General features: G+C 43.7%; 1 protein-coding gene across 1 annotated transcript in view; it reads left to right on the forward strand.

Annotated features, from left to right (window-relative positions):
* SYNPO2L (synaptopodin 2 like) overlaps positions 1-25,474 on the forward strand; it is a 343,674-nt gene extending 318,200 nt beyond the window's left edge. Inside the window, exon 4 of the mRNA XM_069610690.1 lies at positions 12,632-25,474. Within this exon, the coding sequence (XP_069466791.1) occupies positions 12,632-14,931 (2,300 nt within the window). The 3' untranslated portion in view covers positions 14,932-25,474. The remainder of the gene's footprint in view (positions 1-12,631) is intronic.
* The last annotated feature ends 569 nt before the right edge of the window (positions 25,475-26,043 follow it).

Below are 26,043 nucleotides of genomic sequence, written 5' to 3' on the forward strand. Positions count from 1 at the left end.
TAAGCAAAATGTTTTATATAGTGCGACCCTTGCAGCGCCACAGCACAACTTGTGCCAACGAATTCACAGGAAAGATACCCAGACACGAGCGCCTATTACATTACTTTTTCTCAAAAGAAGACACATGGATTTTGAAGGGAGAATGGACCGCACTTCTTGGAGCTCTGAGTCGGGCATGGGACGCGAACCCATCCTACGTTCAATCATGTGCACCTGCAACCTCCGGTATCTCCTGCACGGCGGAATTATCTGGTGCTGCCAGAGCACAACCGCATCCTTGTTTCAGGAGAATTGACAAACTTTAAGTTGAACAAATGAAAGATGGTGCGCTTTACCACTTCACCGAAAACGGAATTAACCTGCTCCTTTCAGATGGATTGCTCGTCTGCTTAAACATGACACTTGGGGCCCGATTTATAAAACGTATTTCCATGGGATTGAGCCATGGTAAAAAGCTTCGTAAACGAGGCACACTCTCTTTCCAGGAGGTACTCGGACGGGAGGTTTGCACATCTTCGGACATGAAAGAAGGAATGCATGCCTTTATGTAATAAAAATCAGATTTGTAGACGAGGCTTCATGCGGGCTTCCTCCTGCCTCTGAGCACTGTAATAATAGCTGGCACTGTTATCCAATTAAACCACACACGCAAGCCCATTGATGTCTGTGACAGCAAAACAAAACTCACTGGATACATGAATGCATTCCTGCCACTAATTACGTTTTTCATGATTCATTTCCATGTAGCACCTGATCTTGTTATAATACTAGCGCACTAACATAAGCATGTCACAAATGGCGCTCTTAACTTTAATTAAATCAGCAAACATATGCTGCTCAAACAGGTGGAATGTTAAAACATTTGCAGTGTCCTGTATATTATATTTGTTTGAAATAAACCAAGAAACATTGGTTTACTGCACTCAGCAAGTTCCATTTGCTTGCGAGCGCCAGTGTTGCCTGCCTGCCACACATGTTTACCTTTTTGCATTCAATTCATTTAAATGGGGCATTATCTCCTCCTTCTGAGTAAGTGGGCTCTGAGGTTTCCCCTATGAAGTAGGGCGTTCAACAGACTGATTTTATTCCGTAAAAAGTATTCAACATTAAACTGCGTCATGCTAACTTTTAAAACCAGTAATGCACAAATAATGGATGAAATACTCTATTTCCAGATAGTGCCACAAACTTAGGCAACCACCTTCAAATCGCCTCCTTAGAATATTCCTGAAACTGTCTCATCCTACGCCTTCCTAAAACAGGTGGGGAACTGCCTACTGTCTACCACTATCTGGATGAAAAAGTCTATACACAAAAGCTCCTATGGGAGACACTGAAAATGGGAGTAATTCTAATCGCCTGCATTTATCCTTCAACCAGACATCCCCTCACATCCTCCGCCTTGCCATTCATCTAAAATGCTGTACCTGGCAAAATGGATGTCAATTGTAAAAATACCTATACGTTTCACAAGGGGGAGGCTTTGGTATGTGGCTTGCATGTGCAATGTTAAACATGGTCCTAATACGTGCTTCTCTCACGAGCCGTATTGCTATGATCTCAGAGTTAACGTCTTTGTGAAGTGAGTAGCTCTCTCCAAGTTTACGTTGTGGGCAGGTCAGAGGAACTTCTTTGTAAATCCGACCCTCTGTAATCAAAGAGGGCGTTTTGCACCGCCATATATTGATTGCGTAAAATACCACATGGACCTGTTCTGTGCGTAACCGCACCTTACACAATTCAAAAAGCCCTACAAATCCCTAAAAGTGTGATCTACCTGTATGGATAACAATGACAAATACTGACTTGGGCTATTTAGAGAAAAGGGGGTTCTGTCCAACGCCACACCATGGTGCGGAGCTAAAACCCTTCACATAGATCAGTCCTCTGAGCACAATGAATACTGGAGACATCCTTTGAGTGCCTTTAGGCGATATATATACTGTCTAAAAAGTGTTCTTGCTTTTTCCCATGTAGCATATTATAAACACTATTGGGGGGGGGGGGGGTGTTGAAGGGCCATAAGTGCTGTTCCCCACCTCTAATCCCCCGAAGCACCTTAATAGCAATTTGTTTCTTCCAGACCTAGGAGCCCCCGGGAAGCATACAAAATAAAGTCACTGAGGAGGCAGACCACAATGGCGATCCCACCTCCATGCATCCGCTTGTCATGAATCCCCCAAGAATCAGCCCCGCCCCCACCCGTGACCCGCCCCGGTGAGCGTTCACTTTGCCATGTCATCCTGAAATCCTCAGCCAGGCTTGTAGGGGCAGCATCCTGCGCAGTCAGTCTTGAGGCGTCCTTATGGTGGCAGATGATGTGAGGGACTTCAGAAGGAGATCAGCACTGACCTGGGAAGGACAAGCCAGAAGGCAGGATCCAGCGATGTAAGTTACCATTAAGAATAAGATAATGCGCATACAATATGTACAGAGCAAGACTTGCAGCTTCAAAACACTTTAACTAAGATGTAGGTTAATAAATAAGAGCAATTAACAAGACCCCCTGCCCCGCTTCTTTCACTGCCCGGAATTAACATCCAGCTGAGACTCCAGAGTCCCGAACACGAGATACATTGCTTTCAGTACACAGAGCTGCAATACAAAAAATCCACAAGAACATTTGAAATATATGAACATTTTAGCAAACTCTGAATTTTTCAATAATTCTGAAGATATTTATTTACTATGTTGAAATGAATTCACGGAGAACTAACCACTTGCACAGCTTCCAAGGGTTAGCACTTTTGATGTGCATTTTGCAAATATATCTCAGCAGTAGAAGCTTCACAAATCATCTATTTAACTAGAAAAAAAAGACTTGTTGGCAGACAGAAATGGGCGTGGGAGTCATTTTGAATGACCTTTATGTGACTGGACCATAGCACACAGCCCAGAGAATAAGCTGGTAAGGGGTGTTAGTGGGTGGAGTGACCACTGCTAAGATAACACTACGATGTGGGGGATGAAGAACACAGAGTACTGTTGAGATGAGTAAGAATAACAGATTTAATTTAGGGCCAAATATCACTTACTCAGTCGTGATCACCATTGAAATTCTTGATATTATCATGGAATACAGTCGGGAGTGGGCCTGGGGCAGAAATAACTCGTGACATTAATGCAAAGCTAAACATTTCTACCATTACATTCTCACATCCTACCAAAGATAGCAGGATTTTTGCTGCACCAATACAACATTTGGTCCTTCCATATCCCTTTTCTCCAATATATGGATCTTTCTGTTGATGAATTGGGGTCCTAATTAGGGTCCCCATGAGCAGCAATCGCAACAGGTTTTCAGTGTTCAATTTGTTTTGTGTGGATATTTTGAAAACAGAGTGGATTTGGCTCGCGGGGATGCAGTTAAATTCCCTAATATTGCCAATAGATGAAACTGTGCTCTGTTTGCTTCTAAGAAAAAGAAACCCCATAAAATATACACAGTTTTGTGGTGTGTCTAATGTGACAGTGTGGCAACAGGAGTGGCTATCTTTAGGACGCTCCAAATTTGTTTGATTATTTTTAAGCTTCTCCTGACCATGACTTCTTTAAAACACACATAAAATTGTAAGAGAATAATGTGATGCAAGCCACAGTAAAGCATAGCATCCATACTGTGACACAGCGAAATCAACCTTTTTATTGCAATCTCCAGGGTGCCAATACTTTATGAAAACAAAATACTTAGCGAGGGTATTCCATGGAGAAAAAAACGATGCAATGTCCTGGGCAAAGAACTAAGATGCTAAAAGGTTATTTATATATTTTGAAGAATGCTCAAAACAACCCTTTTCAAGAAGAAGCTTCGACAAGAACTAAATCCGTAATCACAAAAGTCATGAAAACAGAATAGACGGCAACCGCAATCCGAAGCTGGTAGTCAACATGATGGGCCTCTAGGCTCATACCTGATAACATATTTTAACCCCTTGTAGGCAGTGAGAATTCTCCTGGGTGAGTTTTGAAATTGTTGTTGTAGTGGCTGACGGTAAACACAATAGAGGGGACGGCAGGGATTACATTGTGATTGTAAGTTTTTCCCAAACAAAATCCAGCATGTCTCTCATGGATGTAAAAGATGCATTGACCTGTATTTTTCAATGTCAGCCCGGCCTATCATGTAAACCAGTAATAGTAATGTGGTATTTATTCCTGAAACATTCTGAGAGATCCCAGAAGATTTCTTTCCTTTCAAAGAGAGGCGTTCAACAAATAAAATTTGATTAAATCTATAAATCTAAAAGGACTCAAGAAAATTATTTTTGAAAGTTTTTCTTGACTTGCACTGACAAATGTGTGGTTGCTAAGTTGTATGAATAATGACTATATCGATACTAGGTGCAACTCCCTTCAACATTAACCAATGACTTGAGCTTTATATATTTACTTAGCTATTTCCATTGGTATTTTTATGCACTGTGCATATTGAGCCATTGAAATGTGTATTACTTTCTGGCTTAAAAACGTGACGTATATTTTTGAGAATATTTTTAAACCAAGTGGGCCAGGCATACCGCTGTACGAGATCATTTATTTACCCTCAAGTCCATGACTTGCATCTTTTTCCAAGATATTCGGTAAAAGGTATTCTCTTTCAGAGAAATCGTGTAATTACAGCCAACTCGCAGTAATCTTGTCTCAAAGACAGCATTTGGCATTTTGTAACCATTTGGAGAGAACTATGTGGTGCTCAGTGAGTTACAACAAGCACAGACATTATTTATTTTATCTTCATGCGGTTTTTACTTGAAAAACAACATTTCTTTGAGAACGTTCTTCCGTTGTTCAAAAATATTAAGGCAGTGCCCTGCACTATTTTACAGATAATAACTGTTAATTTCTTTACATTTAATTTCTTTCAATATAATTACTTTCTTTGTCTCTTGGAAAGGTTATTATGTTCAAACTAAACCTATGCATTCAACATTTCGGATACAGAGGGGCAGAAATATATATGAGACCCGCATAAACCCCAACCATACCACCCACACTTATTATTAACTCAACCCATCCCCCCACATATATATGCTGTGAAATGGGGCTTTTATAATTCGACTTTTTCTGATGCCCAGTGTTGGGATGCGTAGTGATGGGGTGATACCGGTTTGCAAGTTTATAATGTAATCCTTCACTTACTTGTACAGCCGGTACAATATCATTATCTGTGTTTATGCCCAGTGGCAAGTAATGGCATATTTTGTCTGAGTTGGGCTGCCCAAAGATCATACTGGAAGGGAGGCAAGGCACAGCCCCTTTTCTCCATGACAATAATGCTGATTTATAGAACGATGTACATGAAATCATTATACCTTGCAGTTTACTGAAATAATTTTTGGCAGGATACATTGGGATGGTCTCTTATAAAAAACGGAACCTTGTAAAATTATAATGGTTGCACTATTTATTCTTCCAATGATTGTTAGCGGCCAGTTATTCCATATCTTACGGGCTGTTCCTGTCTCTTTTTAATCAATTACTTATCCTGTGGCGCAGCTATCAAGAGGTTCGACTGAACGCCCACTATCTAGTTCGTGTCTATGTCACAATATAATCAAGGCTTATTTTTGCAAGGCCCTGCCATTTTTGCAGAATCTGCACCCTTGGATATAGTTTCAAGCTTTCTTGCATTTTGTTTTAAAAATTAGTTCCACTATATAAGATATATTTTGTCATCTTTGATCTTGTATCTTGACATTTTACTGAATGTTTCTATTGATACCCTGTTGTTACTACTAGTCTCTCAGAATGACTACATCACCAGATCATTCACATACACATGTAGTGTGACCTATTAACATTCGCTTAAGAATGGGAGTATTTTCTTATTCAATTTCAGTTTCCGTGCTAGAGGTTCAATTACCAAGACAACAATTCCAAAGAAAGTGGCCATCCCTGATTGTTACCTTTTTTGCTTGAGCTTGAGTTAGGGGACATGTCCATGTGCCTTTCAGTCTTCATACATTGCTGCAAAATATTGTCTATAGTTTTCCCCACATTCTCTTTAATGTAAACCACACATTTCCAACACACTCTGCCAAAGGACTTTTCAGCATCACATGCTAATAATTATCGAGATTTCATGTGTGTAATTGTGTGATCAATTGTTTGCAAAAGCATATCTGCAGCTGCTTTCTAGGAATTAAACCCAGTTGGGCGAGGTGTACCAGTTTCCCTGTATTATTATTCATCATCAATCGCACTATTTGAGCAATTGTCTGGTTTACAGAGTAAGTAGCAAGCTGGCCCGTGCTACTTGTGACATTTTAGGCCTTTTCCATCTTATAATATTGGCCATTTTCCAAGCTGGGGGGAGGATGTCCAGTCTGCATCACCTCGTTGTAGAAAATGTGCAGTAAAGTGGTTAACCAGTTTATGATTTTCCAGTTGTTTGTGCCACAATACAGTCCTTTTCTCTTAATCCTAGGACATGCCCATCTAAGGCATTCTCAAAATAATAATAATGATAATAATGATAATTATGTTTTCTTCTTCTCTTTCTCTTGGTAAATTCAGCTTCTCTGGGAATTCTGTCATTGTCTTCTGACTTGGGTTTATGTCCTGCATGCACAATTCATAGAAATAGTTTTCAAAAACACTCAATGTTTCTCTCTGATTACTTGTAATCATAGCCTTTGCTATGAGGTTCTTACATTTTGTGATAAGTGGGCTAGCTCTCAATCTTGTGACATGACAGGCTCCATGGGCACACGCATGTTCTTTACAATTGTATTCCCTGGATTTGAGTTCTTCTGTCCCTAGGTTTATTATATTGTGTTGTTTTTTCTGGATATACTTTCCAAACTTTCCCTGTAACCTCTCTTTTGACTATCACTGGTTATAACGTTTTAATCCCTCCTTCCATTTCTTGTATTCATTCTGTATTTTATCTCTTTTCCATTACTTCATATGCTTGGCACCAGCCCTTGAAGACCGCTTTAAATGTATCACTCCCAGCTGTGTATCGTATTTGAACTCGCAATGAATTTGAACCATTGACATATTCACCTGTTACTTTTCCAGAACCAACCTTTTCTTTTCTCGACCCCCCAACTTGGTACATATAGTAACAGCAATTCAAGTATTGAACAGTAACATATGACACTTAATTCCCACAGTCCCCAGACCATTGCCAGAAAGCTGTGACATAGATCAATAGATTAGCACTGTTCTTGGATTAAGGCACTAGCTTGTGATCCATACCATCATCTCATCATCCATTTGCACCCTACCGTCCTGTGTGTGTCACAAGCACGTTCCCTATCATAGAAACACTGCGGCATAATGTCAACATACACTTCCCCCTAGCAAAATAATAAATATTTAATCTTCCTCAGCACTTTATCTTAATATTTTCCTCTCTTCTCTTGTTTTTCCCGAGATGGCCCCCCATGCAGTCATTTCTCTGATCTACCAGTAGCGATTGAGCCACAGAGTTTGTTCAGAGATGTGTATGTCCTATCATAAGACATTGTTACTCAAGTGCCTTTTGGAATCAGTCCCTAACTTCTCTCTGTGCCGATCCTTTTGTTGTTTCTAATGGTTTTCGTGTACCCCGTTGTTCCCTTTGATGACCTGATCCTTTTGACTCCATCTTTATAGACCTTACATTCACCTGGAGTCACCCACAGACCTCCTGTTTGGTTGTGAAGAACAAGAATTTTCTCTCTTAAATAACCTCTAACTTTGCCGTAAATATAAGCATTTAATTGATTACTTTTTATTGCTTGGTGAATAGAGTCCTGGTCAATGTAATCAAGCAGTTCTGCCACTGTTGCTCAGGTTGGAGCCCCCAGTGAACAGTTGTCTCGGTGGGACCCTACACGTTTGTTCGTTCGTTCGTTAGTTCGTTCGTTAAAGATGATGTTTGAGGCCCTTCCGTTGAAGCATGTCCTGAAAGTACTTTTTGAGAAATTGCTTGAGACACGCCTCTCTACTGCCATAGCTCATTGACTTTCTTTCAGCATCTATTGCCCTTAGGTGCAGATTCGGCATGTCAGCTGTCATCTTTTCAACCAGCGTTTTAAGTGCAGTCACTCTCTACTTTAGGGGCCAACATTATCACAACACCCACCTTTTTTTCGCTGAGTCTTTTGCCAAGAATATTGGGCTAAAAAAACGAATTGAAAAATATGGGGGTGGTGGGTAAGGGGATGTAGGAGATAGATGGTTGACGGTAATAGGGACTAGATAATAGGGAAATGGGTTTTGGGGTGGAAGACCCCAAAATATAAAATTAATTGATGCTTTTTTTCAGCCGAAAACGTTCGGCCAAAAACTCTGCGAAAAAACTGGGGATGTAAGAGCACCTACTTTAGATCCAAAAATCTTCCCGTCACTTTGTAAACTATTGTTCCAAGTATTTGTATTCAAATCATTTACTTCCCATTTTGACTTTTCATTAAAAAAAAATATTAAAACACACTAGTGTCTGATCAAAAACAAGCACTATGGAGCCTCTTGCATCTAGAAGAAAGGCTGTAATTTTGGAAAGGCATTGTAAATTCTCTAGGACACTTGAAAAATACATACCTCTTATTGCGTACACACTTCCTTTCCTAACAATGGTCACAATCAAACTAACACATTTTCATAACTTTTTCACGTTTCTCAATGCCTGCCATGCCAACTCGTATGCCACAGATGAAATCCAAATCCTTTTGCTTTGTCACAATTATAAAATAATGGGGCAAATTAGCTAGCCGGAGTGTTCTCCCTGTTGTCCCCTTCCCACAGCCCCAGGGATAGCACACATGGAAGCGATCTATTATTAAACGTGAATGGGAGCTGAAAGGTGAGCATAGTGCTGGTGTGTGGATGTGCACTTGGGTGTGAGGATTTTACCACTTCTGCTCTGTTATGTTCTGCTGTGTTTGTGAACTTGAAAAGTGCACGCATGTCACAAACGGCCTATTTGTGCTGACCAGTAGTGAGACTAAGGGAGAAGCTTTAGTTAAGGGACATCAGTTTCTACAATTATCTCTGGATTTACCTTCTGCTTTTAGTCACCCTGAGAAAGAGCGGTAAGATATTCCACATGGGTGGAGCCAACACGTAGAATGTTCTTTCCCCTGAGCAAAGAAAGAATAATACTGGGATATCGGGCGGTGGAACGGTAGGGCAGTTTTGCCGGTATCGACGGCATACCAGCATAACTGTAATGAGGGTCAAAGTCTCCCCCAGATTCAAAAGTGGGGTGGTAACAGCTCATATTTTGTATTTTACCGGAACCACAAGATTCTTTTTTCTGGAAGGTAGAGTAAGGCATTGCCACACAAGGCATACACCAAAAGGAAGGACTCCAGAGAATTGGTTATTACCAGTAATGAGTAGATCTTTCTTTGTGGGATTGAGCTGCCATTGATTAACACTCCTCAAGTGTAGATACAGCATTCTTATATGGAGTGAATAGAGCTGGTTTAGAGACAGATGTCGAGGCTAATTAAGTACTGTTGGGCCGCCTTGACATCATATATATATAACATTTCCTAAGAATGTTAGTGTATTGGGAACAGGGCATTTGGAGCCCTAGCCTTACCCTGAGACATGGCTTATCTTTTGGCCCTTCCTCATGTAAAATTCTGTGAGGGGAGAGACAATGTTATGTTTACAATCGAGAAGCTGGACGGCCCGATGACCCCAATGGAATGGCTGGGCATGTAGCAGAAATGTATTTATTTGTATTTATTTTATTGGCAATTTATAATGCACCTATACACAAGGTGTTTCAAGTTGCAACAAGACAGGAGGGGGTGGGTGAAGAACTGGGATGTAGAAAAACAGAAACGGTTCTACTAGGCCTTGTGACATTCTGTTCGTGCAAGTGCAGTAACAAGAAATGTGGCGGAGAGGGGGGCGGAGGGGAGTGCCGGTTAGGGCGGAAGGCGTTGTCGGTTAAGCGAGTGCCAGGTGGACAGTGGCAGGGGAATGTAGAGAGTGCAGGGGTGAGAAGGTCCACGTTCTGAGGGCCAGGGACGGGGCTAGAAGGGCTCAGGGGGTGCAGGCCCATCCATGCTAGTGCAGAGGGAGGGAGCCCCGAGGGGGTCAGGGGAGACCAAGTGCAGGGGTAGACTGGTCGAGGAGGGCATTGTTGGTGATTCATTCAAGCATGCAACCATTTTGTCACTGAAATACTTGTCAAATGTAATGATTTGTGGTCATTCTCATGGTCCAAATATGTTCTTTGATTTTGTGCAAAGCAGCCAGGATACTCATTGGTGCTATGTGCCCTCATTTCCTTTTTGATAGGAATATTTCAAAAGAGCAGTGTACCACATTCTCCTTATTTGAAGGATAGCTTTCCATCAGAAAACCATTTATATGGTTATTCAATGTTTTGATAATGTGCTTTGCCGAGTAAGAGAAGTGAAACATTATTTTTATGGCTTCACTATATACTAGAAATGGTCAATAGAATTGAACACTGCATAATTGGAAAGAGTACAATATTAGTGCAACTAAATTGTATGGCTTTAAATATGGCCTTCTCTTCCTGGAAGAAGTTGCGCTCGGATTAAAACCATGTATATGTTGTTTTTTTCTGGATGCACCAAGACAATGTTTACTTTTGCATGTTGGAGACCGATTGCTTGGTAGTGCAGCAGAGTCGGTGCTTTTGTTAAAGTGTGAACACACATTAGTCATTAACAAAAATAGTAAATAACTAACGTAGTCGTAGACCCCGGAGAAGGCTGCTCTGGTCGCTTAAAATGTCTGTCAGAACCACGACACCCCGAAACCCATCATGGCATTTCCGTTTTTCCCCTCACCTCCGCCAGTACGGACCATCCACTGTCAGTGTGATGGTGACATTCTTGTCAATGGATGCTCCCAAATACCAGGCCGTTTCTCACTTTGGGTGATGCCTGGAGGGCTGCTCACACATTCCACTTGTAATCATTAAAAAAAAACCTTGCACCGGCAATACGACTCTCGCCGACAGAGAGACGCAGAGTCACAGAGTGCGACGGGGAGAAAGGGCGGAAGGGAGAGCGCCAAAGAGAGAAAGACAGAAAGAGAGAAAGAGAGAGGGGGAGAGAGAGCGCAAATGCTAGGTGGGCATATCATAGGATGGGTACAGCTAGTAATCATATAATGATAACATCACACTTTTAGATTGCGTTACATACTGGATCCCTCCCGCCTTTAAGGACTATAATAATTGGTGTTCTTATCCAATTCAATGGCACTTTATTTTTCACCCATAGATGGCTATGATGCCTAAATCCGCCTTCGATTCTTTTAAACCCCAGACTATAGCCCTCAGAAGCAAGCAATGCATTTGTTGAGCTATCTAACTGGCCCCATGTAGAGGAGCCAAGCAACTTAATCAGACAATCAATGGTTAAAAAACTCATTAAAAATAGGGGAGACAGGGCCAAGCCTTGCAGGGCCCCACAGGGGGCAGAACGTACGTTTGAGACAAGAAAGTTTTACACCCCTCACACATCCTTTGACACAGATGACATCTCAGGAATTTAATTAAAAAAACTGTCAATAGCTGCAAAAGTAATATCTTGCAACCGTGGTGAAAATCTCCCTTCAATTAATTTTATTGCATAAGGATTTGTTCCTGAAGGTAAGAGGCATTGCTATATCAGATTTTTGCCGATCAGATGCCTATCCAGACCATTTAGGGTCTGTTGGTTGCTCACTATTCAAACAAGTAGAGAGTTCTCACACAACACATTTGTTGAGACCTGCTGTGCTGACTGGTTGCCAATACACCAATAACTTCGCACAGGGCAATGGGCAGAAGTCTGATTATTGTCTATCCTGAGCTGCTCCGTGCACTGATATTTCACAGCAAACATGGACATTTGGAAAGCTTTGGGTATGGGAAGGGGACGGCCAAGATGCTATTTTGCACAGAAAGGAAGGCGCCATTTACTAAAGAAGATAGTAGCAGCGGCTATTTACTTTAGTGCAGCCCCCCGCCATCACTTTTCTGATGATACACATAGGATCTCAAGCAGCACACCATACAACCAACAAACAACAATGTGAGCATCCTGGAACTCATATTTGTTCAATTCCACACAAGTATTGGTTAGTTCACTCTGCCATCTTGCACTCATTCTTGTACAAAGTGATAGTGCTATTTTGGGGATATGGTTCAGTTACTACACTAGATGATATACAACTCGCTGTGTATCATATAGGAACACACGTAATAGCTTATTATTTATAATGCATTGTTTACATACTAAACAGATAGACAAACTAAAGATGACCAAACCATATTCCTATTGTAGCGGCCTAGGGATACAGCCAAAGACGGAAGAAATAACCTGAAATATATAAAACCATACATGCATTAACCAATAATTATTTGTAGTTTCTGCGCAAGCTTCCATCCCTTATGTTAACTGATGCAAAGCATGATAGATGTAGGGAAGGGACCGATGGGACAACTGGAAGAGGAAGTGAGAGTAGCTGAGTAGGGCATGGGGGCTGATGAAGTGAGGATTTCTTGTTAGAGGTTTTATATTTTGCAGAGCTCTTTTACGAATATAAATACATTTTTAGGTAGATTATAAATAAATAATGGATAAACAGTGTTAAGAATGTACACAATGTCCTGCCGATGGTTCACTTTAATTGACAATATGTTTTTCTTTCTTCCTTTTAGTGCTTCACCGCAGTGAAAGTGTGCAGGACAAGCAAGTGAAGGAAGCGAAAACAAAATGCAAGACTATAGCTTCACTGCTTACCGATGCTCCAAACCCTCACTCTAAAGGGGTGCTTATGTTTAAGAAGCGCCGGCAAAGGGCAAAAAAATACACCTTGGTGAGCTACGGGAGCGTGGATGAAGATCGCTACGAGGATGAGGACGGCATCTTCCCAACTAGTGAGTCAGAGTTTGATGAAGAAGGTTTCTCTGATGCCCGAAGCTTGACCAACCAATCAGACTGGGACAACACTTACATGGACATTGACAAACCTAAAATGGATTCTCAATCACAGCAAGAAGAACAGGGCCTCTGTGAAGAATCAGGAAGAGGAGCAAAGATGTTTGAGCAACTAAGGCAGAAGGCCAGCGAGTCTGCTCCAGAGCAGGCACCACACCCAACTCAATGTGGGCATCAATCTGAGCCAAATGTCTCAAAGAAGCACATGATGATGAACGGGGAAGGCCCTGCTCCACAGGATGTTCATTGGGGCCTAACGGCAGGAGCTGAGGACAGCCATGCAGACCCAGCAGTAATATTCAACAGATCTGCTAGGCCCTTCACTCCAGGGGTTACTGGGCATCGGCCAGTGACAACATCTGTCATCTTTAGACCTTCAACTCCAAAGAAGAAAGTTGACAGCCCCAGCGCCCGAAGCATAGTTCCTTCGCCATTCACGGTAACCTCTCCAGCAGCGGTTATTGAAACGCCTGGAATGGAAACACCTCCATCAAGCACCAAAGCATCACTGTATATTTCAGGACCATCAAAACAAAAAGCACCACTTACACCAAAGCTATCTGTAGAAGAAATAGCTCTTGAGAGCACACCGACCCCAACAGTGGCAAAGACCACTACTGCCTCGATATATCTCTCAAACCCTTCCAGACAAACAGGGTCACCTGCAGCAGCCAATCATCCCACTCCAATTAGGTCACTAGAATCGACTCAAAAAACACCAGGGGCATCGTCAACATTACTAGTTATAAGTCCAACATCGAAAGGGCCCAACCCTGTGACAGTCAACAAGTCATATGTAAGTGTGCCTAAGTCATCCGTCACTCCAATTGCCTCTTCTCAGCCTCCTTGTGAGTCATTGACATCAAGAGAGCAAAGGATTGCTGTGCCGGCATCCCGCACAGGCATACTACAGGAAGCTCGTAAGAGAGGTTCGAGGAAACAAATGTTCACTAAGGTAGAGGAAAAGCAAAAACACTCACCAAATCCAGAGCTTCTTTCTCTAGTGCAGAACCTAGATGGAAAACCCAAAAATGAACCCCACGGAGCAGGCTTTGAGTCTGGCCCTGAAGAGGACTTCTTGAGTCTAGGAGCTGAGGCATGCAACTTCATGCAGTCAAATATTCGTAAGCTTAAGGCCCCTCCGCCGGTAGCTCCCAAGCCTCATCCACAGTTTCCAGCTGGTGGTCAGGTTAATGGAACCCATGATATGCCTCAGATGGGAGGCAAAGGAGCAGAACTGTTTGCCAAACGTCAGAGCCGCATGGACAGGTTTGTGGTGGAATCAACTCCTGCTCCATATTCTAGACCCAGAACACCCTCTCCGACTCCATCTTTGCCATCCGGCTGGAAGTACTCCTCAAATATCCGTGCTCCTCCTCCAATAGCCTACAACCCATTACACTCTCCATTTTACCCGTTGGCTGCATCTAAATCTCGGTCCAGTAAATCAGAAAGCAAGGTAAAGAAGGCGACCAGCCAAAAGCCAAGACTCCAGGCTATTGATTTCATGAGGCACCAACCTTACCAGTTAAATTCTGCTATGTTCTGCTATGGTGGCTCGCCAAATGCCAACATACAGAATCCAGCAGGCCAGGTTAACCAAACATCCAGCATATCTGTCACTCCTGCTCGACAAGCACCAGTGAAAACGGTGAGAACCTATGAGGTCAAACGCTTCTCAACACCAACCCCCATGTCCTCATCAACCAAATTGACACCCATTGTGATAAAGCCCCGGTCTGCCACTACTCTTGACGAACCCATATGGAGAACAGAAGTCACTTCTCCGCCGCTGCCCTCCAGGACACCACCACCTGCTCCAAATCATTTTTCTGCACGAGAACCCCAGCAGCAGAAAAGTTCCCCTGATTTTCGGGCAGTAGGCATATACAGTCCTCTAAGCCCAATTATTTCCCCACAATCTTCTATTTCCGGTGTTCAAGTAGCAAGACCACGGTTCTCAGCATCCCGAACAGGAATACAGGCAAATGTGTGGAGGCCGGCCTCAGTCCACTACTGAGACGTGTTATTGCTGTGACATTCCACCTTCAACCAGTAGGATGCTTGAGATGAATATCCCCCCTAGGATTGGGCTATGAGCTCAATCAACATGGCTGTAGCAAGCATAAATAACCCCCCTCCTCATTATGCCCGATTCCCCCCTATCTGGCTAAAAGCACGATGGTATGGACCCCAGAACCAATGTGTGTCGAATGCTCCAAGGACCCTCAAGCAATCAAGAGAGGCGAATCCTTCCTCAGTGAGTGATTAATAGGACAATAAAGCGATGACATACCTGGATTGAAAAGGCAAGGTGTTTAAACAATTGGAGCAAAAGATGAGCGGTTCAGAAACTGAAAAGGCTGCATATGCTGTGTGGTGTTGCTCCATCTGCTAGACTGAGTTGAGCATATCCGGGAACCAAATCGGCTTCAGATACATTTGGACATTTAAAACAGAAATGCTTCCGCTTAGAAGAGCAGGCTGTAGGAAAAAACGAGACACGCGAATGAAATGGGCGCAGACAGGCACGCTCATGGACAGATGCGAGTTTACGAAGGTGCCCTCTGACCTGACCCTGCTAATGTATCGCATTCGGAAATGCAAGAGTGCCCTTCCGTCAGGGAGTGGGTGCACGCAAAGGGGTGTGCGCTGGAATGAAGGCATATAGATAGAGCAGGCCCGATAGTCTTATGGAGAACACGAGGATATATAGTTGCTGGCTTCACATCGCTAGTGCATGTGTGGGTGCATGCAGCCTGTGAATGCATACGCGCTGAAGTTTGGGAACCAGGACAGATTCATGCATTCGCGCACACAGCTTAATATATAGATACTGATGGTTGTGAAATGTTTAAAGCAGATGCCCAGCGTGTGCTGCTTGGTGCTCCCAATGCTTGCAGCCTATGCCTTTGCACTCACTTTTTCAGCACAGGTGACTCTGTCTTTACTAACTCTGAAGCATAGGCTTCAGCAGGCTCCATTTGCCCAACTTCGAACCGGTTCTCTCTTTACCTTAATTCCATCATAATTTCAGTCCAAAGAGCCATATTTTCAACTTTGACCATCCAAACCGTTCTTCTGGTCCAATGCGTAATGATTTAAAGCTGAGGCTTAATGTGAGGGCTATGGGCCCTGTGTATCATGTGTGTAATTTTAAGGGGGGGGGCAGGGGTGTTTGTCCCCCCCAACTTTCATGGCACACCATTTTGCCCCCATTCATTTGGCTGGGGCACCTTTTCTTCAGATGTCATGTCCCCCCAACATTTTCAGCAAAGTTACTCCACTGCTGTGTACCTTTTCCCAGAGTCTGTGGCATGCGTCACAGTGTGCACGTGTATCCAGAAGCTGCGGCATGAGTCTATGCATGCCTGCTGTTCACTTGCATCAGGAACCTGCCCACATCACACACTATGCCATATCATGCACAAGTCAAGACATGTTGGTTGTGTACTTATGTCAAGAGTCTTCGGGGTGCCATTCATGTACTTGCATCGTGGGTGTGCTGCACATGTCAGAACATGGCGTGTGTACTCATATCAATATTTGGCGGCACAAGTCCATGCCTACCTTTCGCGTACTTGTTTCAAGTGTCTGCCGTACGAGTGTGTGCCTGTGCTTACGTCACGAGTCTGTTGCGCATATCACTATATGCTGTTCTCCTACTTTATCGAGAGTCTGCGGCACAAGTCCATGTATGCCCTTCATGTTATTGCTTCAGGAGTCTGTTGTACTGTTACCTCATGCTGATCATGTTCTTGTATTCTGGGCTTGCCTTTCGCATACTTGTATCCGAGTCTGCCGCATAAGTGCATGCGTGTCTTTTATGTACTTGCACCGGCAGGCTGTGGCATACGTCGCAGTATGCCCTTCCTCTACATGTACTCAGAGTCTGCTGCATAAGTGCATGCGTGCCTTTTATGTATTTGCACCGGCAGTCTGCGTCATACGTCGCAGTATGCTCTTCCTGCACTTGTATCCATAGTCTGCCGCATAAGTGCATGCGTGCCTTTTATGTATTTGCACTGGCAGTCTACGTCATACGTCGCAGTATGCCCTACCTGCACTTGTATCCATAGTCTGCCGCATAAGTGCATGCGTGCCTTTTATGTACTTGCACCGGCAGTCTGCGGCATACGTCGCAGTATGTCCTTCCTCTACTTGTATCCAGAGTCTCCTGCGCAAGTCCATGTGCGTCTTTAATGTACTTGCCTCAGCAGTCTGATGCACACGTTACTGTACCCTTCCTGTACTTGTATCCAGAGACTGCTTCTCAAGTCTAGACATGCTTTTTATGCACTTGCTTCTAGAGTCTGCTGCACCCGCTTTCCCATGCTTATAGGAATAGGCTTCTGCACAAGTCTGGGCATGTCTTTTGTGTCATTGTATCATGAGTCTGCTGCACAGGTCCATGCATGTTTGTGAAGGACTTGCATCAGGATCCTGCTGCCCAGGCCAGTTGTATGTTTCATGTAATTGTATCAAGCGTCCTCTGCATGCATCACTGTACGCTTTTCACGTTCTGTTAGTGCTGCTTGCCTTTCATGTAATTTCATCAGGTTTCTGCTGCACACGTTGCTATCTATGTCGATCACAGACTCGCACCAAGGGTCATCTGTTCATGTTACGGCACTTTGGACCTCAGGCATGAGTACAAAAAGCACTTGTGTATCTGTGACGGCCTATTCCCTGAGGGTTTCAGGTAATACTATCCCTATATATATGGCCGCCGTATATAATGCTGCTGGGAAAATGTTGTGGCAACATTATATAGGTGACCATATATATAGGGACAGGGGCAGGCAGAGGTTGCGGGGGTGTCCCCTGCTCCCCATGAAAAATAAAAAAGGGTTTGGGGTTGCGGGGGTATCTCCCCCCCCCCCGCATGTTCCATTTCATAATGTCCCCACAAAAAACGCCAATTTTTCCGTGATTTATTTGCATGGCGATATTTTGGAGGGGACATTATTACATGGAACCTTCCTGAGCTGTGTATGCGTGTAGACTTTGTGAACATGTGAGTGCATGCCTGTGCTATAGTTAGAGGCATATGCGTTTTTTTCCCATCACATGTACACGTTAATTGCTTCTGTTGTGAGTTTACTGTACATATGTACGCACCCACCTCTCCCCCCTCGGTGAACATGCAAATACCCAATCTGTATCCTAACTACAAAACCATTTGATAAACACCTGACATTAATGCTCTTGAAGAATGCATCGTAAAAACGTGTACATGCCTCAGCAAGAATCCAGAGTCCGAGCATATGAGTGTGTACACACCCCAATAGTGAACATTCAACTCCATGTTCTCAAACATCAGCCCCTGGTGAACAGCCTTTGTTGTACACATAACTGCATGTGCTTAGCTCTTCCATGTGCATCTGCGCAAACTTCTAATTGTACACACCAATGCATGCCTTTACAGGTTGCTTGGTGGGGCATGGCGAGCGTGATTGCCTGCTCCCACCGCTTGGCCGAAGACTGCATGCCAACTTCTTGCTTCCAGCTTTGGACCCGGGTGGACACCCACTACCTATGTGTCCTCTATTCAGCCATGGCTTGAGAATATTACAGAGCCAGTAGTGCACCATTCCCTTTCCATCGAGCCATCCCAGCATGCAACCCTTGCGGCACAGGGCCCCAGATCTGCAGCCAGCAGTTATGTATCCGTGGGTCTCAGACACTGAACTTGCCTCAGGAGCGGCCAGTTCTGAGAATTTAATACCAGCTGTGAGGCTTCCTGAAACACTTGGCAAGCTGAAAATAAACTTGCCCGCTGTAGGTATTTTTGGAAAGGTCGTCTGGCGAGATAGTTTGCTGGAGTTAGGAAGGACAGATGGTGACTAAAGTTAGTGGAAGGTGTCTTGTGTGTGCAAGAAAAAAGGGCTCTAATGAACCAGTTTATAGAGCAGAAACATCAGTTCCACACACCAGCTTGAAGTGGACAATGGAAGTTATGTAGGTTGGTTAGGTTGAAGGTCAGGTGGTTATGGTTTCAGGGTAGGATCACAGTGAAGGGGCCTGCTCTGGGCATTAAAAGGTAGGTGTCAGCCATGGGCAGACAGTGCAATTCCAGGGGACCAGTCATTCCTTAAAGGTTCCTCAGCCACCTGTCCCCGTTGTTTCTACAATTGTGCATGAGCCTCAAGGATGCCCAATTTTCCCGTCCTGCAGCGGATGCCACTGGGGACACTGTTGTCATCTGATTGCTATATGAGCCGGCACAGAGAGTTACTTTACAGACAAAGCTTGGGGCGACTGAGACTGGAGGTGATGTGTATAGTTTGCTTATTTGTTTTGGATCTCAGGGTAAATGTCTTTGCTCATCCCCCAGACCCGTTGTGTGAACCAGGACAAGTTAATGGAGGGGGACGTTTAATGTCTTCCATTGGATCTTTTCAATATCACACTGTAATATTGTTCTTTTGCCTTTTAAGCTGCAGCCAAGGGCTCCACCAATATCCAGCTCATGCATTGGAATAGAAGATGGTGCATGGTCTTCCCATGGCTCTTACTTAGGTTTGTCTGGCACTGTACGCGTATTCATCCTTGGAATGTCTCTGGATCTATTACAATAGAGATCGATTGAAGAGTGTAACAAGCAGCAAACGCAGAGCCCCCCATATTAAAGCAGGAGTCCATGAGTAATAAGGGATAATTCAATACCCAGCCAACAGAAGTATGACTTGTGAAAATCTTTGATTATGGATGAATGGGGGACTGCTCCAAATCACAAATAAAAGGGTCAGACGTAAATGCATTGGTGAAAGGTTCCGTGTAAAGCGTGGGTTTCCCACAGGGGGTAAAAGCATTCCACAACTGTTAGCAATGTATGGTGGAGCAGTGATAGCGATGTCCACAGAATTCCACAGGCTACTGGATTTCATGATTGGTGTTAAGAACATCAAAGACCATTCACTGGGACGTGGTGTACAATGCTTATTGACTATTGCGTGTTAGAAAATGGCGGACAGACTGGTGGATTGACAGCCAAAAAGGGGTTCACTCTTTGGGAGGAAAGCTTGAGAGAGGCAGGATGGGGACCTTCAGCTGGTGCTTTGAGATTTTAAAAGAGGACATAAGGAAGAATAGGGAGCAGGGACCAGCCATCTGCGCTAATCTTCATATCAGGGCGCCAATGAGTGAGAAGCAGTAAAAGAGGGTGGGGGGTGAGACAACATATAAAATAGGTGGTTAAGAAACATCTACATAAAATGTGAGGCTGAGAAAAATCGTCTGAAAAGTATGTGTCTGTTGTCTTCTGCTCCGGCAGTCTTTTCAATAATTTTTGTGAGCAATTCTACCAACCCCAGAAGCCCATTCTGTATCAATGTCACTGTGACTGGATGTGTGCCCCTTAATGTTCTCATGACCGATGTATGCATTTATTTTGCTAGTGGTTGATCATTAATTCCCAGCTTTTATTTAACTCATACGCCACGGACATGGACACTGAGCACCTGCACTCAGGAGGTCAACACCGACATTCAGTCTTAAGGATCAACATACCCAATAGAGGGGAACAGCAGAGACTTCCAGGATCCAGTTTCTTGTTAGGCCCATGAAACCTCCCCACATGGAGGGCAGTCAAACTGTGCGCAGTTTATCATCGGATTGCGAGCAGCGGGTGTATCAGTTGAATGTGCTTTAACTGCTCCACAGTCACCCACCAACCCTGTTCTGGAGAGATCCCTGCCGGCCGGTGTGGGGTTCTTCGCAATCCACGCTAGGCAATCCTCAGTTTGAGCTTGCATTTATGGCTCCAGGAACTTACAATTGGATGAGGACCAACAACTCAATTTTCAATGTCCTGTAATTACTTGGCAGGTTGTACCAGTTATCAAGCCACTACCTACCTTGTGGATCCAGTCTTCTGCCTTAGAAGGGAACGTTTCTATAATTCCTTTGTCCGATTAATGAAGTATTTTTTCAGTCTACATTTGCCTGCTCAAAGAAGAGGACATTGCCTCATTACGAGTCCGGTGGTAGCCGTGCCGGTAAAACTGGCATGCTGCCGCTGGATTCATGGGGATTTACTGGCTCCGGATTTGCCGGAATCACTGGGGCATTACAGCCCCGGTGGTCTGGTAATTCCGGAGCCGGCATTCTGTTATTCCCTAATCCCATGGGGGCAGTGGAAACACCGGCACCATGCAGTAATGGTGCCAGTGTTTCCACGTCCATGTGCGGCCGGTGGCGTTATGCCGGCCAGGTCAGACCTGGCGGGTGTAACACCACAATGGCCACATAACTCGGATTTAGCCAGTCTGGAAAACGGTGACGGTACGGTTTTACCGGCACCGTTAAATCCAGACAGGCTAACTCGTAATGAGGCCCTTGAAGAGGTGTTAGTTTGTGGATCGCCTCTCCTTACCTTCCTGGTTGCTGTGTGACACCACAAATGTTGCCTGCACTATGGGAAGAAGCAGAGAATAGACCACTGTCTTTACTCCACAACCTGCAAAAAACCTGGGAATGGTGCCTGCCTATTGGACATGCAGCTAGGCAGGGCTTCAATCATCTGTCTTGTCTAGTCAACGTATATCCCCAGCCAGAATGGTAGGACACCTGTATGTTTAATAAGAATATTTTACTTACATATTGACCACTTTCAGTGTGATGTGATGTGGCCGGTATGTTAATTCAAATTACACAAAGTCCCCTTGCAAATCTCTATCACCCACCAATGAAAGCATCCACTCATTGATGAAAGGTCCAAGTCGGCATATTGTTTATGGGCCTGCCCAATGATCCACTTGTTTGCCATTTGAAGTCAGTGTCCTCTGACTCCAAAGAGAAACATAAATCGGTTGTAAAGTTTAATGTTCAAGTGCACCTCTTTTTGAGGAAGATCACCATGCCGCACTTGGTAATGAAATGGTCAAAAGGGTTTTCTGCAACGGATTCTACTGAAAATCAGACTTCCCCTCTTTGTTAAACCTGCAGGTCACCATACCCAATTTTAAATATACCAACCCGTGTATCTAACTATTTCTCCCCAGAGGGATCACACTTGCTCATTAACTGAACACAGGCCAGTTGGGTTTTTGGTGACTCTTTGAATCACACATCTTTAGTAAAATTTCTACTTCAGCACAGCTACATATCTGTAGGCCATGCTATCTACAAACATCTGTATAACAAATCAAGGAGCCAAAATCGTTCATTCATCTTGCAAACTCACCACGATGTGCATGGAAATACCATTATTGACGTGCTCAATAAAAACACCTGATGCAGGGTTTAACAGTGTCAAACACAATACATGAGCGGTCTAAGAGCTGCTCACTCTGTAACCAAGGGAATTCCTAATTCCAAACCTAATGGGCCCATAGGGGTCCCCTGTCCTAACTTCCACACTGATCTGAGCAGGCAGCTTTCAGCAGTGGCAAGTTCAGCGCACTCTGCTTAACCGCATACGTCAGCTCCTTCCATTGGCACCACTTTTGCACAATATAGAGCCATCGACCGCATTGGAAGAGTCAGTCACTTGTTGCTGATCAAATGCTGTCGGGTTCCAAAACACTAAAATATATATATATCCACTTTCCTTCTGCTCCTCATGTTTGTACTCCATGCAAGAATGAAGCGCCACAATGAAACCTGTAAGTATGGAGATTTGTTCGGTGGGGAAACTTAGAGGAGCTATGATGAATTCTAATGTTTGATGAGCTCTCTCCACATAGAAACTGATTGGTTTCTCTGGCGCCAGGGGCCTTGGCTTTTCCGACTATTTGGGAAAATCGTTTCCTTTCACTCTTTAGCAGGACTGAGCCGCAAGGTTAACTTTGATCGCAATTTGCAAGATGTGTATGTAAAAAAAAAAACTATTTTTACAAGGGTAACTCATGTGTCTTCAGCTGGTCCATATCGATCACAGTTTGGGTCTGAACAATTGCTTAATCGGCTATGCAGTAGCCATGGATTAGCTTTGTAGATTTCCTACTGGAGAAAGTAATCTCTACTCAACAGAGGTGCCTACACACTGGACCGTCAGTTTCTCAAGATATAATATTCATATTTCGGTATAACAACCCTGTATGTTATCTAAATATGGACGTTTCAGGTCCTCAAGTTTGCCTTGCCAACAGAAGTGAAGATAAGTTTCATGTACAGCGACACACTGAACGTGTTACATTTACAATATTCAGTGCAGTTTCAACAAATTGTGTCCTGTAGCTCCCAATTATCCACTTGTCGCTTGAAGTGTAATGTCCAAGGATGTTAGTAGAAGATGTCTTCTAGCTCACAATCATCCACTTGTTGCTTGAAGTGTACTGTCCAAGGATGTTAGTAGAAAATGTCCTGTAGCTCCTAATCATCCACCTGTCACTTGAAGTGTAATTTCCAAGGATGTTAGTAGAAAATGTCCTGTAGCTCCTAATCATCCACCTGTCGCTTGAAGTGTACTGTCCAAGGTTGTTAGTAGAAGATGTCCTCTAGCTCAAAATCATCTACTTGTCGCTTGAAGTGTACTGTCTACGGTTGTTAGTTAAAGATGTCCTCTAGCTCACAATCATCCACTTGTTGCTTGAAGTGTACTGTCCAAGGATGTTGTAGAAGATGTCCCATAGCTCCTAATCATCCACCTGTCGCTTGAAGTGTACTGTCCAAGGTTGTTAGTAGAAGATGTCCTCTAGCTCACAATCATCCACTTGTCGCTTGAAGTGTACTGTCCAAGGATGTTAGTAGAAGATGTCCTGTAGCTCCTAATCATCCACCTGTCGCTTGAAGTGTACTGTCCAAGGATGTTAGTAGACGATGTCCTGTAGCTCCTAATCATCCACCTGTCGCTTGAAGTATACTGTCTAAGGATGTTAGTAGACGATGTCCTGTAGCTCCTAATCATCCACCTGTTGCTTGAAATGTACTGTCCAAGGATGTTAGTAGAAGATGTCTTGTGAATTGGAAAGGCTCTCTGGGGACTCCTTCAGTCACCCGTTATACATCTCATTCAGTTGGCACATTAACCCACCTTGCGAGCACTTTCCAAAAATAAGCAATATGGACCAGATTCAATATATCATTGACAATGACATTTTGCCTAAGATAAGGATGATTTCCCTGTCCTTTCCAACCCCATAGCACTGCCACATCGCTAACAAACTGCCCAGGGAGGCTGGTAGGTCATCATCCATGCAAATATCCTCTATCATTTGTGATGCAAATGTGGGCGCTTTCTGGGCCCTCACCCAGAGATTAGATGTAGAAATATGTCCCTAAAGAATTATCCAGCTCCGAAATGTCCACTAATTTAACTCTACATGGCTATGGGCCTTTTTCACGTCGATCTCACACAGCAAAATCCATTACTGCTGACCCTGGTGTTTGTGTCCGTTATCAGAATACGCCCTTCTGTTAACAAGAACATATGGTTCGCTGGTCTTCAAAGATTCGATCAAAATGATAGCCTAACACTGTAAGCACATGCAGGTATGATATAATGTTTTCTGCTTGACCACGGCCATCAATTGCCAACACTGTGACATGAACCACTTTGTGCAGCAACATGACTCGACTGCCCAACCCATAGAGTGTCATGTTTGTCCGGAGTGCCCTGGTGTTTAGTGGGATCGAGTGTCACTCGTGAAATGGGGTATGATCCTGTGGGAGACATCAGTGAAGATTCTCCCATGACTCGTGCTGCCACTGCGGGAAGCCATCAGCTTTGTAATGAGGGTATTAGTACTCTTCATTTCTTTTCATTTCATGAATGCCTGTGTACCAAGGTATGGTGGCTAGGATTTCTCTAGCAGATTTTCCTCCTGCGTGTGATTGTTCTTATTCTGTGTACAAGCATGACATGTCACACATAGCGTCTACATTTCCATGGTTGCGCAGATGCTCTGCTTTATTGAAGGTTTCCCTTTCACTTAGTGGCAGAATCCAGCCACGTGCAATCTTCCGATCAATGTAAATCCCACACGTCTGGTCTGGTCTGGCAATGACTCACAATAAACTCACTCACCTCTGGATGGAGGGCGGTTTTATGGCCATCTCAGACCCATCAATATGTTTGCATCATCCCTGGTGGCATAACTAAGTCTTTGGATTTCGTAAAAAGGCTAGTTCGTTGGAAATTCTTGTAGAGCTTGGCAAGAGTCAGTCACAAATCTGATTCGCCTGGCATATGACTGTCTGTCTTCAACCCTACAGGTCCTTTGCAGGCCGCAGAGCTCTTCCAGCTTCCCTGTAGATTAGTCTCTCTTTGCCCGTGCCCCCCTGGTTATCTCTTTCTTTCATCTTCTCTATTGTTCGGGCAGTCTGAAACACCATTCATATTGGTGACAAGGCAGCAGCAGCTTTCAGTGGTTGGTATCACCCTCCTGACTGTTCAAATAAAGGGCTTTCGTTTTTGATCTTGAACAACCTTGTCCTTCATGAAGGGAGCATCATGAAACCATGGCAGCGGATGGTCTTGTAATCCCTAAGGAAATTAACAAAGTGAACAAATGTAATTGTTTTTGCTTCTTTACAATGTATGGACATTTCTCTTTTGTTTGTGTTGTGTAAAACACTACATTTGCTTGTGCATAAATAAACTGGAATGGCGCACGTTATCCAGTGGTGTTTGTTTTCATTGCGTGCATTCCACTGCTGCTCAACTACACACCACAAGAGAACGCCCGCAGCTTTTCTGGCAGATTGTAACAATGACTGTTAAACGGGGCACTCCTTTATCATAGGAAATGCAGCCGTGTATGGCCTTACAATATTCAGAAAGAAAAGAATTTTAAAGTGCTAAGGTACACAGGAAACATGACAGCGAATGTTGAGAAATAGCGAAGACAATATATAAAATGGCAAAAAAGACGTTTTCTGCAGAATCTTTCCCATCAACGAAAACATTGATTATCAGTAGCAATAGTTCTCCTTTTTTGGAACCTTGACTAGATGCTTAGGCTGTTAGCTATTGCCTTGGGCGGCAGTGAGGATAGCAGAACATTCTTAAGAGTTAAGTCTTTCGGAGTCCTATTTGGGAAGTTGGTCCACTTTGACGATTGTGCTTACCACACATCAGCTTCACAAGTTCCCCCACACCGCTATTTAAGATTTGAAGAATGTGCAAACAAATCATATGGACAAATACCATAAAGGAAAGATAAGAGAGACACATCTGCATCTGGGG

Source organism: Ambystoma mexicanum, chromosome 8 (genome assembly GCF_040938575.1).
Source record: "Ambystoma mexicanum isolate Mex_15411 chromosome 8, UKY_AmexF1_1, whole genome shotgun sequence".
Classification (NCBI taxonomy): domain Eukaryota; kingdom Metazoa; phylum Chordata; class Amphibia; order Caudata; family Ambystomatidae; genus Ambystoma; species Ambystoma mexicanum.